This window comes from Malus sylvestris, chromosome 9 (genome assembly GCF_916048215.2).
Source record: "Malus sylvestris chromosome 9, drMalSylv7.2, whole genome shotgun sequence".
NCBI lineage: Eukaryota > Viridiplantae > Streptophyta > Magnoliopsida > Rosales > Rosaceae > Malus > Malus sylvestris.
In genome coordinates this window covers 8,644,088-8,662,040 of record NC_062268.1, presented here as the reverse complement: position 1 = coordinate 8,662,040, position 17,953 = coordinate 8,644,088, and the positions used below count along the sequence as shown (strand labels likewise).

The 17,953-nt window shown below is 37.4% G+C and overlaps 2 protein-coding genes and 1 long non-coding RNA gene across 5 annotated transcripts; 1 reads left to right on the top strand and 2 right to left on the bottom strand.

The window, feature by feature from the left end:
- Positions 1-923: 923 nt before the first annotated feature.
- Positions 924-5,736, bottom strand: LOC126581845 (zinc finger CCCH domain-containing protein 3-like). Its single transcript, XM_050245777.1, has 7 exons — positions 5,190-5,736; positions 4,369-4,538; positions 4,131-4,184; positions 2,986-3,102; positions 2,583-2,876; positions 1,742-1,999; positions 924-1,584 (listed from the first exon to the last, which is right to left on the bottom strand). Exons 1-7 carry the CDS (start codon positions 5,335-5,337, stop codon positions 1,237-1,239), a joined length of 1,389 nt encoding a protein of 462 aa, XP_050101734.1. The 5' UTR covers positions 5,338-5,736; the 3' UTR covers positions 924-1,236.
- A 1,211-nt stretch (positions 5,737-6,947) lies between these two features.
- On the top strand, positions 6,948-8,808 carry LOC126581868 (uncharacterized). The gene is made up of 2 exons (XR_007609176.1): positions 6,948-7,934; positions 8,118-8,808. It is a non-coding gene; the product is annotated as an uncharacterized LOC126581868 (long non-coding RNA).
- A 1,778-nt stretch (positions 8,809-10,586) lies between these two features.
- LOC126634665 (protein argonaute 16) lies at positions 10,587-17,884 on the bottom strand. Of its 3 annotated transcripts, none has more exons than XM_050305206.1 (23): positions 17,729-17,884; positions 16,426-16,669; positions 16,137-16,342; positions 15,840-16,037; positions 15,611-15,747; positions 15,420-15,517; positions 15,230-15,327; positions 14,974-15,145; positions 14,734-14,850; positions 14,543-14,650; positions 14,343-14,405; positions 14,102-14,215; positions 13,851-14,016; positions 13,656-13,768; positions 13,432-13,569; positions 13,214-13,344; positions 12,951-13,016; positions 12,444-12,507; positions 11,968-12,079; positions 11,818-11,891; positions 11,406-11,500; positions 11,275-11,306; positions 10,587-11,149 (listed from the first exon to the last, which is right to left on the bottom strand). In XM_050305206.1, exons 2-23 carry the CDS (start codon positions 16,645-16,647, stop codon positions 10,974-10,976), a joined length of 2,700 nt encoding a protein of 899 aa, XP_050161163.1. In that variant the 5' UTR covers positions 16,648-16,669; positions 17,729-17,884; the 3' UTR covers positions 10,587-10,973. The 3 variants fall into 3 exon arrangements, 2 of the variants coding, with proteins under 2 accessions (XP_050161163.1, XP_050161161.1); XM_050305204.1 differs by having other exon boundaries at positions 16,426-16,677; positions 17,729-17,878; XR_007627415.1 differs by lacking the exons at positions 10,587-11,149; positions 11,275-11,306; positions 11,406-11,500; positions 12,444-12,507 and having other exon boundaries at positions 16,426-16,677; positions 17,729-17,878.
- Between the last annotated feature and the right edge of the window lie 69 nt (positions 17,885-17,953).

Genomic DNA, 17,953 nt, shown 5'->3' with positions numbered 1-17,953 from the left:
CTAATTACCACACTTGGTGCCATCAATGGCCAACTGAAAGTACATGTAAAAAGTGGAAAACTAAAAAAAAATAAGAACAAGAAATTTCTAATAACAAACCTTGGCTGCTTAAAAAATAAAAGGCAGGAGCTTCTGCTCTCATCCAATAACAACTTGACAAGTGTTAGTGTTGTTAATTCAAGTTTTAATTTTTCAATTTTTTGGACACTTGTCAAGTTGTTATTGGCCTAAATTTTAAACTCACTACACATGTGATTTGCATTAAAAATAAGGAAAACTAATGAAAATGGCTTGAAAACTTTGAGTTTGAATGATAAGGACAAAATAAAGGGTAAAGTGAATAGTACCATGATTGACTTTTTAGTGTAAAAATATGATTTTTCGTTAAAGTGAACAGTACCGGGTGTTTTTCGTTAAAGTTCCCTTAAAAATATTGACTACAAGAAGCCAAACAACGTCCCGATCAAAAACTCCGCACCGTGGGGGACCAAAAGTGCAAACCAATCACGCGGGGAATGCTTCTAAATAAGCTTTGGGTGCGTAGAAAGTTAGAAACGCACCGTGGCCCTGTTTGGTTTTTGGCTTCCGTAGCGTTTTCGATTGGATTGGGGTTGCCACCAGCGCACGTTAACAGACATCCCAATGTCATCGAGGACCATATCCATCCAAGTGTCCAATTCTGTTTGTTATGCATTTTCTATTCATCCATACAATCCAAATTAATGCATATCTTAAAAGGAAATTAAAGAAATTACTCGTTGCAAACAAATTATAGTGTGACACGTGTGAAAATTCTCTTTTTGTGAATGTTAACGAATCAGACTATATTTTGTAATCAACGAGCATCTACTCCTTACACGTAAGGAGTCGAGCAATGTTCTATCTAACAAGAATTTTGCAATATGGGTCACAAAACCAACATATTCTTCACATCCAAATAAAGCATCATTCAGTGAGCCAAAATGGGGAAAATTGTATCATCCAAATTTAAGAAAACCAAAAAACAGTTTGAAAGATGGAGATAGTGAGAAAACAAAAAAGGGAAACTTACAATTTTCCACCTGCATTTTATTCACCACTAAAAGAAAAAGCCTTTCCTGCCCCTCCCTCCCCCAAGTTTTTTAGCTCATCAAATCAATCTCCAAAGAACCCTAAATGCCACTCCGCAGATTCACAGACTCTATCCAAAATACACCCCCCCCCCCCCCCCCAAACAACAAAAATATCTGGCTTGTTTTAACCAGACTGGTCTTGTACAGGTTCTGAGGATGTTGGAGAAGGTGACATAGAACCCGCTTGTTCCGGGGAATCTTCTGAAATCTTTGTATCAGAGTTTTCATATTTGTTGCTCGCCGGTTTTTTGACTCCATTGGGGAATTTTGGTGGTATGGAGGGGGATGTCTCTAGTCCATTAGCCACTGACCAGCTTCTTGGATAACTTATGAGAGATGAATCAAGCATGGGCAATGCCTGCATTCCGAAATTATAGCTAGCAGATTGTTCCATGTAGGGATGATCAAATCTGCAAGTTGGTCCGTACTTGCAGATTCCATACATAAGGTAGAATGAGCATACAGGTTGCCCCTGCACATACCCAAGCATTAACAAGAGGCTCGTTAAATGAACAAAAGGAGTAATGGTAGAAGAAACATTGAAGCGTTCTCTTAATTGTTTATAAGAACTCAGCTGAACATTGCACTGACTGGCGTAGGTATCACTGTGAACTAGAAACAGAACTTACAGGTCTCGAGGGAAGCCCGAGTGGGGTTGTAGCAGATTCTGCAATCCTTTCTTTTGGGTGGTGGTACTTGCAATCTATTCCATATTTGCAAGTCCCAGTGTTCATAAAGTACCGGCATTCAGGTTGATCAGGCCTCTGGGGGAGACATGGACTTGACAAGTGAACCTGCCCGTTGGAAGCTGACTCCCCCCGAGTACTAGAGTTGTATGTGAGGTTGGATCCAAGAATACCAGTGGAAGATACAGGGCTCAGGTTTCCCTATTAAACAGATAAAAGCATAATTAAACATAAACAAACATGTAATGCACCAAAACCCCTTTAGTCCACCCTAAATCAACTGAAATCAATAAACGAGCATCCATATCAACTTAAAGAACGAATCTTACGGATAAAGGACGTATAGATGTAAAACATGACAATGTTAGACTGCAAGTAACTTTAATGAGAAGAAAAAGTTCTTCATAGCTTGGGATTGAAAGAAACAGCAAGAAGCAAGGTGCAGCAAAGAGGACAATGCATCACGGTATACCACTGTTTTTGACAGATGGCTAGTCAACGTACTTTAAAGACTAAAGACTTTTACGTACTAATCAACACATCATTGTCAACTGAACAAGATCATAAATTTAAAAGCTGAAACTTGGACAATCTTATTCAAAAAGACAAAAAGAAAAAAGGCCATATCCAATTCTAACACAACTTAATATACCAGACAAAACATGTTCCTTGTTTGACCCAAAAAAAGAGACAAAGCATGTTCCTTGCAAATGTACAACAATTACTGTGAACATAATAAATGTAATGTAAACCTTCTATTATATTAAAAAGATAATAGACTGACCACATATGTGTTCCATCCATGGGCAGGTACAATGCCTTGGGGAGGAAGAACAACAGGCATGTAAGACTGTGGAGTTTGTAAACGCGGGCCTGATATATATGGCACTCTTGGAATTGACCATGTAGAAAGTCCACCTACATAAGGAACACCAGAAGAAGGCACAACTGTTGAACCCGCAGATCCAAAAGCAGGTAAGACAGTGCCAAGTGACTGAGGCTGAGGATGATGAAACTTGCAGGCAGGTCCAAACTTGCACGATCCAGTTCGCATGTAATAAGGACATGATTTTTCTTCCTGAAAAAGGTCAATGTAAAATTTGTTAAACAAAGAACCCTTGTATTGAAAGTCTAGCGACAAGTTAAATAACAATCAGGGAGTTCAGGGACAACATAAAGGAAAGGACCTGATGCATAGGGAGTCCCAAAACGTTGAATAAGACTGGTCCAGCTCCACGCCTGTCTCTTGGATGATGGAATTTACATGTTGATCCATATTTGCAAGTTCCTGTCTTCAGAAAATACTGCAACACATGTTTGCCATAAAGGGAAGTCTATCAGGTTTACAGTTAAGGGATAAGCAATTCCTTTATTTGCATTTATATATTTGCTGTGATCATTTACACCGATATTATTGCAAGTAAAAAAAGTTCTTTTATCCAATGGAAACCAACATCTCACAGATATTTTAAGGAACTAAAGGAAAAAAAAAAAGGTTTTATCTTTTAAACCCATGTTAATCAAAGAAAGAATTATGCCTACTAATGGTGAAGAAATTTAATAAATACAACCCATATAGAGAAAATAATGATCGAGCTCATAACATTATACAATATTAGATGAGGTCTCTGAAGAAGCTCATGTTGGAAGGAAAGCATGTGCAAGAACCAATCAGGAAACAAATCTGGGGTCTTCCTGGATGGACTGACAAATGATTTACTCAGTCCCTTTCCTACTGACTTCTTCCTTCATTCCGAGAAGTCACCAGGAATGCAACCAGTGGAGAGTTGTAGGAAACAACTTACTATAATGGGAAAATCTTTAGAACAAGCTAGTTACAGATTCTCGCACCTAACAGTTTCAATAATAGTCTGCACTTGGATAATTTACATTTTTTTTAGAGCATTATCCTGGTTAAATATAGCCGACCCCACTTAGTGGGAAAAGGCTTTGTTGTTGTTGTTGTTGTTGTTGTATTAACTTGGTTAAATCTTGTGCAACAACTGACCACTCGAATGCTCTGCTTGTTTCACAAGCCCAGACCACAAGGATCAGCAGTTGATTTGCTAGTTCTAATCATATGATTGTTCAAATCGCCAATTACATAATTTGTATACCTAATAAACATATATAAACTCAACTCAAAAAAGCTTATCCAATGAACAAAAAGAATACCCCATTTTCTATCTTATCCATATTCGTAGAACTTCTAATCTTATAAAACATAGCAAACACCGACAAAGGAAGCAGACGAAAGAAGGAAAGGACGGAGAAGAGTGAGTAAGAAAGAAGCTTCTCATTCAGCTCAACCTGAACTAAATGAAAATCTTACCCCACAGTCAGGTTGTCCAACTCTTTCAGGGAGTTCTCCATTGTACTGATTACCCTGCAGATATAAGAATGTACTAAAAGGATTAGTTCATTAATACCCTTCGAACGAAACTCTGTATAGTTAGAGCCAAAAGACAAAGAAGGAAGCTGTGTAGAAGCAACCGATGAATCTCCTCACAACACTTAATCAAAATGCAATCACTCTATAAAAACTATGCACATCAATTAGAAATAATTACCTGCGAAGCATATTTAGGGTGATTAAAACGACAATTACTTCCATAACTACACAAACCAGTCCTCAGATAATATATGCAGTCAGGTTCACCAGGTCGATCAGGGTACAAGTTTGCCTGAGCCACACCGCCCCGTTCTTGATTGTCATTGATTGTCAACCTCCAAAATGCCTCTGCAATGAATACAAGAAATAGATGTGTAAATTACATATGGAAATAAAATCTTCAAAGTTAAAGCCTCACTCTGCATTGCAAAATCTATCAAAACTCCTCAAGAGCATTAACCCAAAATAGAAAAAAGATTACAACTTCTAAAACAAGATACTAATAAAGAACTACAACTCAGAATCGATGAATCGATGCGCAACATGAACACCAAAAAGGAAACTCTTAAGGTAAAATGTTCCAAACAAATCGAAAAGTTCAGTACAAAGCAAAATTCTTCAAAAATTCAATACGAATTCGACTAACACCGACATCACAGTTCTTACCAACTAAACACCCCGATGTCAGAAAATTAAAAGGTAAAGTTTTTAAAAAGCTGAAGATAAAAAGAATTCTTATTCTCACAAACACAAATTCCCAGATAAGCCACAAATATGCATTGCAGCCCAGCCTACCATCAAAGCACTCCAAAACCATGATTACAACAACACATCACCAAAACACACACAATCAAAACAACTCAACACAATCCCAAACTAAATCCACACATAGCACATTGCACCTTCATGATGACAAAATCTCACAAACACAATATTCCAATACAAAACCATCATCAGATCGTTAAACTCCCAACTGGGTACACCAAAAACAGGTCATACCTTCCACGTTGCCATCGGATTGATTCGGAACAGCATTCTTCTGAGCCTGCCGAGCGTCCGGCATCGGTGGTAGCACAGAGTTTGCGTGCACCGGCCCTTTGTGTTGCTTTCCTCTGCTTTTCTTCTCAGCTTCACCAACCAAAGTCATACAAAAAGCTTCAAACTTTCTGAGGAAAATCGCAGCAACCCACCTCCCAAATCCCACAAATTTGCAGAAAAACAAAGCCCAAATCAGAATTAAGGGGCTGTGAGGAGGCCTGTGAACGTGATGATGCTGATCAAAGACTGAAAAAACATGAGGAGAGATAGAAAGAAAAACAAAAAGCTTTTTGGAGCATAAGAAAAAGGGACTGAGAATCAGAGAGAGAAAAACAATCTCTGCAAAAAACTAAATAAAATTATGGCTGTGACAATGTCTGAATTGGAATTTGATATGAATTTTTGCGGATTTTATTTTATTTTATTTTTTTGCTTGCTTTTTTTTCTTTTTATTAATTTTCAATTACCCAAAAAGGCTAAGGAACTGTTGGGGATCTTTGAATGTGAACCCGAGAGAAGCAGGTTTCTTCCCCTCGTGTACGAATAATTAAATAGCTCTCCTGTAATGAAAGGACGTTTATGCCCTCCACGTGTCGGGCTTAGAGGTTGCGTTTATTCAGAGTAATTACGTGGGTTAATGACTTTGATTATCGCACAAGAATCTTTGTTTATTGCGTACTTGGCCCAGGTGACAAATTATATTATCGTCTATTGATATTGAGAATGAGTTGGAGGAGAATGAAATTCAATAAATCATGATGGTTGATTTTAGAAGGCTTTGATTTGATATTGATTGTTGGATTTGGATAGATGTGGAGTTTCCTTTGTAATGGCAGATGAGATCTCATTTTATTAGTTTTGCGTTTTCTTTTTCTAGATTTAAAGAACTGTGAAAAATTCGTGTTTTTAAGTACGTGTGTGCTTTCAATGAGCGAAATGTGGTGAATGGTTGACACGGATCAATGACTCAAATTCATGATGCCAAGAGGTAGCGACGCCCGACTCTGTTTTATTCATTCAACGTGTTAACTCTCCATCAAATCACGGTCTGTAACGGCCACATACAGTGCATGAAATGGAAAAACGACATGTTTATTAAATTTCTATTTCCTTTTGTTGGATTTGATAAATGTGAAAATTTGCGTCATGAAAGACGCGCGTGATTTCGAGAAAAGTAACAGTTTGATTAGATGATCTAGAATTTACGTGAATCATATGAATTCTACTCTTGACCACTGACTATAACTAAAAATATCTTTTGAAACGGGAAAACAACATGTTTATTTCTTTGTTTGATTGAAAGAAACGTGGATCGGCATTGTGAAGCAAATAATAATACAAAAAATCTTAAAGCTAACACGTGAACTTTTACGTGCAAAAAACTAGAATGGCCTCATCAAAATTGGCGAGGCTTAGTAGCTCGCATTCATTCCACAAGCAGTACAACCACCACAAACCCAGCTTGAAATCTGGATGAACAAAAGTTCCATACTTTCATCTCAGAAAAAGAAGCCATGTTTCATCTCATATGGACAAGATCTATACAATTCTCAGGAATCCTGGATTTTCAGATGAATAAAAAAGTACTGTGTTTCTAATAATCTAATCTAATTTGTAAAAGTGTGCACGAGTGTTCTCATTATTTTTATGAAATGGCAGAACTGAATAATAAAAAATCCTTCGTCAAATGGTTTATGTAATGTGACCGCCATTGCAATTGCTAATCTAGCACTCTGAAAAGAAAAACAAAAATTCAAATCTTCTGTAATTAAGCGCCTATGTGGCTTTTCTGTGGTCTCTCTCGGAGTTTGACACTTGTTCATTACTAATTTATTTTTGTCTCAAATTCGAATTTTGTAAATGATAATTTTTTAAATTAGGTTACCTAGTTTGTGATTTAAGCGAACCTCTCATTCTTTTAATATAAAATATATCATTGTGCTTTAAAAAAAAAAAAAAAAAAAAAACCTTTGAAAATGTTTTAAAAAATGGGATCCACCCCCATCGCTCTCTCAATCTCACCCTCTTCTACCTCTCAACCCCACAGAAACCCTAGCCCCTCCTCTTCTCCCTTCCCTGCCATCTTCCCCCCTACAACCTATCTACCACAGCTTTCCATTCGAATTCCAAATTCACAGGACATGGCTCCCAAGCATTCCAAGTGGTGGTTTTGTACGTGTACTTAGATTAAAGCCCTCCAGGGTTTCTACCGGGAAAAGCCCCATCAATGGCGGCTGAGGGCTTCGATTTCTCGTAACGCCGACTGGTGTCCGCGGACAGCACGGATATGCCGGGCCTTTGTGAAGTGGGTCTGTAGTATCGGGAATCTGGAACGATACTGTGAGATTTTCAGTAAGGAGGCCGAGAGGAATGATTGTGAGATCCTTTGGTGGTGGTCCGCGTTCAGTGGGAGAGATAGGGGACGGTTGGACAAATGGTTTTACGTTTATTTAATTTTTTTATTTATTTCATTTTTTAGAGTGTTTTTTTTTTAAACAAATAATATTATCTATAAAATTATATTAAACAGGTGCTGAGATATGTCACACGGAAATTACAGAAATTTTTTAGTACAGAAGATTTGAACTCCGACAAAAAAAAAATTCCCCGTGTCAAGGGCTCGATCGTCCAATGAGGTTAATTTGGACTCAAGAAATCCCTTTGCACAATTCACACTACACTGACAGGTGTGGGCCACCGAGGAAGGTGTAAGCAATTAGATTTTTGTCAGGATTTTTTCCAGATCATTTTTGTGAGGATTTTAGAAATTCTTAAATCGTGTTCATTTATCGTACATTATATGATTAGTTTTCATTAGATACTATTTATATTTAATTTTAAATAAAAATATTTAAAAAGATTTATGATCGCATAATATACAATAAACAGATACGATTTAAGAATTCACGAAATCTTCGCAAAGAAAATCCTCATTCATTAGATTCGACCAAGTGGGCCACCACCATTGGCAGTAGAAAGGTGTGGAATTTTCAGAAACCGAGAGAGGGCGCCTCAGCTCAGTTGCGACTCGTCTGTCTACATGGCGGCCGCTGATTGGCTGTGGAGAAAATAATAAGTTTATGAAACCTTTGGTCGAGTCGCGCTCCTACTGGCCGTGTGGTGCAGGCTTTGATTTCTTAGGTTCACCGCACCGCAGCAGATCCGCGATGGCTGTTGACCAAAACGTCAACTTGATTTCTTGCAGGAAGCCGTGAAATTCTCAACTTTTGACCACCTGTTGGGAAATGGGGTTTATGATTGTTTAATTTTCTAATTCCACAAATTGTGATTAATGTGAAAAATTATTTCCGGGAGGTGGAATTAAATATATCATCATGATTATTTAGAGGGCAAAGAATACGGTTTTGGTGGCAATCACAACGGGATAAATGTGGAATTTTGGTAGTCGAGATTTGTTGCCTATGAATTTTGTATTTTCTTTTGTCGAATAGGGGACGTGTGATTTTGAGAAAGAGCAATGTAGTTAAACACCGTGACAATTGGACACATATGACTTGAGATGTTAAGGGAATTTGTGATTTGTAAATTTGAATTTTAACACCCGAACTTGTGGCGTCAAGAGACTGTGACACGACTGTGTTTTATTTTTTTCTCCATGTTCACTCTCCGTTCAACCGCTATACGTAACGGTAAAAAATATTGCTTAAAATTGGAAAACATAATGTTTACTTAATTGGTATTTTCTTCTGTTGAAAATGAAAGAAACATGAAAACTTTACACAATTTAGCGACGTGTGTGAATTGATGAATAACATTTCAATGAAACTAGTTGGGTCAGATGGGTCAGATGATTAGTCTAAATAAGTTTTTTTTCGTCATAATTATATAGAATAAATTATGGTTATGTTTCCAAATTCCCTCTCCACTTTTTTATTTATGACTTCCCCATAACAGACCTTTTAAAAAGCTACCAAGTTAGCTAACTGTCACTTTTGAGGACATCTTGACATTCACAAAACTGAAACCCAGAATGCAAGTGTAGGACACCACGCGTCATGTGTTTGTGGAAAGACCCATCAAGGCGTACAAATTAGTCCTCTGGGTAGGCCAACAGGATCATCTCTAGATCATTTTTGTAAGGTTTTGGAATATTTGTAAATTGTGTCTGTTCATCATACATTGTGCGATCAATTTTTGTCAGATACTATTTGTGTCTAATTTAAAAAAAAATATTAAAATAATTTTTTACCGCACAATGTACGATAAACGGACACGATTTATGAATTTCTAAGATCCATCAAGGATCTGAATTCCTGGGTAGGTACCTTGGATGTGGAAAGAAATGAAGGGTATGTCGAGAAAAGGCAGCAGCACTAAGAGGACCAGGATGACAAACAAGAGAAAAGAATAGAAATGAAGTTGGCGGTTGGTCAAGGCAGTTATAGCCAACTTAAATTACTCGAAGTCATCGGTAGCAGCAGGAGAGTGATTTATAGGATATGGGTACACCATCATTATAGTATTTTGTGTGAATAATACAATGTTATGTGGTGTCAAAGATGCAATGTAAAGCGGAGAAAAACTTCAGTGACACAAAACATCACAATGGTTGACGGTCTGTGTCAATGGTATAACGTCGCTGAAGTTTTGTGTCAATGGTATAACGTCATGTGATGTCAAAGATGCAAGGGTATGCGGAAAAAAATTTACGTATGCGATTACATCAGTGACACGAGACATTACAGTTGCGGTGTATCTACGGCATGACTTAGTGGGCAACTTTAGAATGAAGTTGAACATCACCTTCATAGAATTAAAACGTTAAATCACCTTCACATTGGTCGGCTTTGGTTCAGACATTGGGTTAATTATTAAAATCCTAATAAGCCTCAATCATTATTATCTCCGACCTTTTAAGACCAAATGTCTAAGAAAACTAGGAAACAGGTCAATATTCAATCTTGCTTTGGCAAAAGTAAATCATGACTAAACTCACATTTACCAAGAGAATTTGACAGAGTTCGAAGCTAACTGGTGATTTTCGTACACATTCCCCTGTTTAAACAAAGCTAATAATAAATAAATAAAAATAGAAAGAAGCAAAAAATGTGAAGTCATACCAAACATAAATCTGAATCTGATGAAGCTACAAGTTGACCGTACACCTGATTATGTTGGTCCAAGATCACATAGCTAAAGATTAGAACCACGCAAAAGATGGCGCGAAAAAGGACAATACTTAGGTCGTGACCATTCATGAGCTCATTTCATTACCTAATGACATATACTGATAATACTGCAACACATGTCCTCTTGTCTTTAAAACTCAACGCTGATTGAGTTTCCGTCTATTTCGATAAAAGTTTAAAACCAAGAGGACACGTTCGCAAAAGTAAATGATTCTCAAAGATAGTTGTTCCATAGAGATAAATATGTAGAAAACTACCAAGTTGACAACTCGATATGGTAATTACAACAGCATTTTCTGGTCAGGAATCCGGAATTTAAAGCACATTCAGTCCTTCTCAAACCAGAACAATGGGTGACAAAATTACTTGTCGAGATCAACCAACATACCTCTATAAATATCCCCGAAAATAGTCCACAAACCAGACTAGGAGGTCGCTGATCTCTCTGTATATATAATTCTCCGCCCCACCAAAGAGTAAGCCGGGATTGTCTTTCCTAAATGTATTACCCCTGTACCCGCCAACGTAACTAGAGTAAAAAAGCTAATCAGATTAGCAGTATTCACAAAAAAGGTTATAGCAGCATCGCAGTGACTCAGCAGAAGAACATTGAGCCCTGGACGTTCTCATGCAACTTAGGGAGCTCTGGAACCGGGACGCTTTCTGATGAAGTGACACTGCCTTTCCCTGATGACGTTTCTGACAGATCCTCAAACTTCATAAACTGCCCCACTTGTGCTGCAGCAAGGTGGGCATAACAAATGGGCGCCACTGCAAAATGGTTGTTAAGAGTGAGATGGAGGCAATTCATTCGAGACTTGCAAGATTTTATTATTTCTACTGAGAGAAATTAATACAGAATAAATAATTTAAGAGAACAAGTGTGTTTAATTTACCGATAGAGATTGCAGTTGTACTCCTCTGGTACCTGAAATACGCAAATATACATCAATACATACAGATAATATCAATTAAAAGTTTATTTCGACTAAGTCATACGAAAAGCGGTTGAAAATGAAAAGCTTACACATAAGAAAGGGAGTGAATGAGGTTTTGCAAGTCATCGGGAGAAAATCCAATCTCATCAACCAAGACATGATAGTGCGCTGGCCTCGAAGTTCCCTGTTATAGGAAGCAAAACAAATGATGATGAAGATGATCGTGAGTTAGAAACTTTAGTTGGAAAACAAATTAATCTCATCAATTGAAAAAGATAAATAATGCAAAAACCCTATCATGCTTGACGAACATTTATGCTACTTTACTAAAACCAGTTTTCGCATTGTCAATCCCGTAGAGTTCCATCCCATCCCATCACAATCAGCAGTAAACAGAATTCTTTTCAAAAACATTTCCTTTTGAAAATGGTAAACGGCATTCTATATGAGAAGCATAATTTTGGATGTTATCTTCTTTTCGTTTCAGATGGAGAAGCTTACTATCATTCCTGCTTGAGCACACATGTAGAAATCGTAATTCCTTGGATGCACAATCTCTGTGTCCACAACTGTCCCTGGAGGGAGCGAGAGCATCAGAACAATTACGTAAATGATTAAAGTGGATGTAAACCAAATCAGAAAGTAGCAGACCTGCTGGAACATTATCTGGGGAACCCTGTTGAAATAGCTTTGTGTGATGATTCTTCTGTGCAATAATCAAAGTAAACTTTGGAACGTTAACCTCCCCGAGGTGCTGGTAAGCCTGTAATAACAAAATTTGACCATCTCAATATTAAGAAAACAAAAAATGGCACTCCAGTCCATTAATGCTCTTGGCAGATAGGGGATTATTCAGGAATGAGGCAGTGAGCGATCAAATTATGGGTTTTTTAAGAATTTCAATGCAAAACTGGATTATGTACTGTAAATTTAACCGAAGACATGTATTCATCATCTCCTAGAGAGAGTGTTTCCAGTAAAACGCTTTACTTCATTTATATGTAACTTCATAGTGAAATTAAAAGAGACAAAATTGGGCATGTAGCTAAATGAAAGTAATCATTCTTTAATCAAGGACTAAAAATGAATGCCCACACAGAAAAACAAAAAAACTTGAATTGCAGAACCTTTATGATTTGGTCTAGCTCGATATTCAAGACTTGATTGAATTGTGACTCGCTCACTCCATCCCTAAAATAAAAGAGAGAAGTCTTTACAAGTGGCAGAAGGAAAAACAAGACAGAGATCATATTTTCTGCTCCAATTACAAAAGTTCTAAGAGAGCACCTAGACGGTTATATAAGCATAAACCACGCAAGGAACAATATTCCTATTTAAGAGTGGTATATAAAGGATATACATCCAGCAGTTAGAAAAAAATGTATGTATTTATATATGCGTATACATGTATAAATTTGACAGAAGGGGGTTAGTTATCAAAATAATAGAGGATGGAAGATGCCATTTCAAAAAGCATTCTCTTAATGGTTAATCTCTTTAATCCCCTCCTTGCTCAACAGAATTTATGATAATAAAAAAATTGTACATATGAAAATATTTTGCAAATTTCCCTTCGAAGCCTCTTTTTCAAATACCAAAATAGCTAGAGAATTGCCTACACAATGTCATGATACCTGAAGACAATAATCTGAGTTGGTTTGCGTCCATTGCTCGTCTTATAGAAGTCCACAAGCAGTTCCCTGCAACACAAAGAATGACCCGCCTTAAAAAGTATTGTGGAATTGATAACTTCAAAAAATGAAGTTCACAAGTCTTTCATAGTTCTTCTTAATTACATCACACTTTTTACAAAATATAGTGTAACCAGGTCTCACTTAAAGTTATACTTCCTGATATGTGATATACTGCTATGAGATTAAATTCCATGCTTAAATACCTGATAATACCAGCATCAGTTCCATTTTCCAGTGGTTTGTATAGAGCATCAATCATCTCCATCTTAGGAGATTGTGTTCTAACAGCTGCTCTATACCTTGAAATAAGTGGCCAACTTCGAGAGCTAACAACCTAAAACTCCAACAAAATTGAAGGATTAACAAAATGACCATTCACAGATTGATAGATATTTTAAACGAAACTAGAAGTTGTAATTACTGCAGCAACAGAAGGAATATCTGATCGACCAGGAGACCCATGAGAGACATCCATCCCCAAAATCATTGTAGGAGTATCCTTCACCAGAGGAACACGTGAGGAGTGCTCTATTGCCAACAAAGAATTTATTCCTCCAAGCTATAAAAGTAACAGACAGAAGAAATCAATAGGGTTTGTAAATTATTAAAGAAGATATCTCCAATATTCAACCTTTAGTTTCTTGCCTTAGTATTTATCTTAAGAAGTACATTGGTAAGGTACTGATCACTGATCTTAGTAGGGGAAATGCATTGTGTGGCAATCCCAAACTCAGTAAGACTTTGTTTCTTCCAAGGCCCTAGTAAATGTATGAGCATAAACTGATTAGATTAGCGAATCAAGAGGTAGTTGGATTGTCGTCATTAATAGCATAGACATACCATAAATATCACTATTTTTTTTCTCTGGTAAGACACAGAGAATGAATTGAGGTTCGCCTGGAAGCTTAGCTAGAATCTGTTCAAACATCTTGTCAACTCTTGCAACAGGGGTCAGTCTTCTGCATTGTGGATCTTCCTCAATTAATGTAAAGGGGCGCTCAATAATCTGCACATGTAAGAGAGAAGGAGAGGGATAGAGATCAGAATCAGCAAAAGTCAAAAATACTAAATTAGTAGATGGTTTAACATACAATGCCCTTCTTCCTCCCACAGTTGATAAGCTCTCGTGAGAGGTGACTGGTATCACAGCGTGCAGAGAAGTTGACAACAATCCAACGGTCAATGCGAGTAGGGTTTAGCAGTGTCTGGCATGTGTTAGCAGCATTAAGTTCAGTTAGAATAAATCAAAATTAAATTGTAGCAAAGGAAACATTGTAACCGTTTTCTCAGAAATAAACTGATAGATGATTTTAGGAGGCATATGAAAAATACCTTGTTGTTAAAGTTCCATCGTCCATTACGGGGGATGCAATCATCACTGTTACCAACCTTTAACTGTTCATCAAAGGATGTAATGCATTAGAAAGAGGGCTGGTAGTTGGTTGGGTGAGGTCCTCACCCACACTCTTATTCCTCCCCCCCCCCCCTCCCCCACCCATCCCACAGAGCCCATATATAAAGTGACAGTTTACCTTCGGAGTCTCAAGAACACGGCCCTTGACCTGAGTCAATTCCTTATTTATAGAAATACCACATGTAGCAAGCACAGGATCATCATCATACTGGTATTTTTTCATAGCCTGCAAAAGTAAATCAAATGAGCAAGAAGAATTATTGCAACATGTGGTAAAGAAACTAAACCTTTCATGACCTGCAAACTTACATCAGTCACAGTTCTTATTCTTTCCTGAGGCTTCTGCCTTGATTTTTCAACTAAGGATGCCCTCTGCTTTGAAGATAATGCTTTTGTATACCGCTGAAGCGAAACTAGTGAACAAAGCTAAAACACCAAGAGAAACCCCATAGGGAAGCACAAATCAAGAAATCAGACAGAGGAGTTCCAAAAAGATAAGACTAAGAGTCTAAGAAAGAATGATATGATAATCAAAAGAAACTTACATACCTCCAGAGGCAGATAGTTAGGCCTCTTGGGCTTGCCAACATCAAGGCATGGCATGTACTGAGAAGAGGTGATTTCTACACCACAGTGTTTAGTGAAATACTCATAAACAGTAATCTCCACAGTCTGATCCTCACTCGTGCCATTGTCACCAATTTTTAACTTCATAGGAAAACTTGAGGCAAGACAAGTAAAGGTTAGGATGTTTTTCAGATGAGAAGAATCAGGAAACAAATTTTTAGAATATACGAGCACGTACTATTGCTGATTACATGGCTTCTCACTTAAGCCTATTATTTTGAATTCCATGTTACGGTGTCTTGCATTAATCCTCATATTTTTCAGCATTCTCTTGGCCTGTATTTTAACATGAAATTGAAATTTTACGGACTAAACTTGATGCTGAAATCTGAACCTTTATTATAAGATTTAGCAGCGTTCTTTTTTACCTTTACCCAGTCTATGTAGCGAGGTTCTCTTACATCCTGGTTAGCTAACAGAAAATCAATCACAGGTCCAGGTGTTAGGATCATTGTTGTAGATACATCTGCACAATGAAAAAAAAAATATCAACAAAACTAGTGACAGCAATACTAGTGAGTTTAAAGGACAAAAAACACCAAATTGCAAGATCCAGTACCCATATTCAAGGATAAGCCACCCTGAGTTGGACGAAAACTAGAATGAAATCCCCGAACACCTTTTACACCTCCTCCAACATCAGTAAAGTTTCTAGAGTCATCATGGAAGAATGACTGTCGTACTAGAAGGCAACCCCTGTGCATGTTTAATGGCCATAGTTAAAGACATTTAAAGATCAAAGAATACAGTTGAAAAAAATGTAGTCAACATATGAGAGAGAGAGGTACCTGTTAGCTGCTTGCTGCCGCAGAATAATATCAAGCACTCTCAGTGAATCTTGCGTATTTTCTACATCAGCTCCCTCGAGGACAAGAGAAATTGGTTTCAGAGGTATTTTGGCAGCATAACTTATCTCTAAGTTGAAAGTTCTTGACCGAAAAGAACGTCTTGACCGTTTTTCGGTCCCATTGGTGCTCCCATTTTCACTAACACGAAAAATGGAAGTTGAATCACACAAATGAAGCATAAGAGAAATTAAAAATGACCTTTTTAAACCAAGAACTAGGAATAGCAGAAGAACATACTGCTTTGCAAACGTTTCCTCCAGAACAACCGTGAACTCAAGCTTGTTCTGTGGCAGAGGACCCACTGTGTACAGTGCTTTCTCCCCATCGTATGCAAACTTTTTACCACCAAGTTCTGAAGAGTATGTTTGATAAAGCCTGTCAATAAGTTTTCTCCCGATTCCCTTGCCTTCAACAACTTTCTTATCTTCTGAAGTAATAGAAACCTGCAAATAGTACGGCACTATGAAATTGGTACTGAATATTAAATACAATACTTGTCATAAGAATAGGGAGGAGGTAAACATACAGAATACTGGTAAAATACAGCATCTGGAACATTCACAGAAACTTTGAAGTGATTTGCGAGCAAATTTATCTCTTTCCCAGTAGTTCCAGTTCCACGCCTACTCATGATAGAATATTTTGAAGGAGTCATTACTTCTGGCTTCAATTTAGGTGGTATGGTTGGAGAGGGTGGGGCCGGTTGTGGTTCCCCGTCTGCAATTCCAGCACTAGCTACATCCTCCATTGCTTACTTGAATAAATATGATCTGCAAGACTTTAAAAGAAGATTAAACTAATTAGACGAAGAATGGACTAATTCCCATCTTCATGGAAATTGAACAGAAAGAACGAAACTTAAGCACGTAGTAAGATTGCATGCCAAATTGCCTAAAAGCACCATAGCAGAACCATAAATTTCCAAATAGGTCATTAAAATTCATTTAAAATCAATTGGTGTTTTATCTTATACTATCATTCTATGTTCAGTTAAAAGCTGAAATTGCTCGGTCTGGGCTCTGATGCAGAAAGTACCGATTCAATCAGTACTCATACACAAGGAAGTTCATAAATCAACAATTTAAAATGACCGAAGCAAATCAAGCTAACCACTCAACCATAGAATATGAACTCCAATGTGCATTATAATCAGATTTTTCTCTCAGGATTAAGAATACGACTCCCGTGAGGTCTTTGTCCTCCTCGGACATATGACACAAAGGTAAAGAATTCTCTAAGATGCCGTAACGACTTTTCATACACACTATCTACATTAGGTACCATTATATAAATTTCAAAGGATAAATAAACAAATATACTGAAATAATTACAGAGCTTGAAATTTCGCAAACAACTGAAAATTACTGGCACCGCAAGATGAAAAATCAAAGTCACCATTAATCGAACATCAAAATCTAAAAAAATTAATAAATAAATATTTTGCTAAATATCTGCTAGAAATCGTTGAACACTTGCAGACTAAGAGTACAATGCATGCAAAATGCGAGTGCGATAAGTAAAAAATTGAAAAATTAAACAGAAAAATTAACAAAAATCAACACTAAAGCAAGCACAAAGCACTGATTAAATTAACGAGAAACAAAAAGTTCTGGAGATTTCTAGAGAGCAATGCAGCAAGCGATTCTAAAATTTCCTCCAAATAATCACGCTCTAAGCCGATTTAAGCAAATAATACTTAGAAAATAGACAAAAATCCCTAGAAATTATTTCTGAGACGAAATGAGCACAGATACCGAAACATGGACGAAATCAAAAAATGCAGCGCGAGAAATGGAGTTCGAAAGCAAAGTTCCGAGCCAGAATCGTACCGTCAAAGCTCGGCTACGAGCTCCGCCTAGGGTTTACGGAGGCAGTGAGGGTTTAGAGCGAGAGAAGACGAAGCGTCCGTCCCTACTGGCTTCTGAGAGAGAGAGAGACTGAGTGAAAGCGTGGAGGGAACGAGAAATAGAATGGGGCTATGTTGCTGCGGTAGTTATTTATATATTCGAATTTAAATGATTTTCCGAAAATTAATTCGACGAGGAAAATGTGAA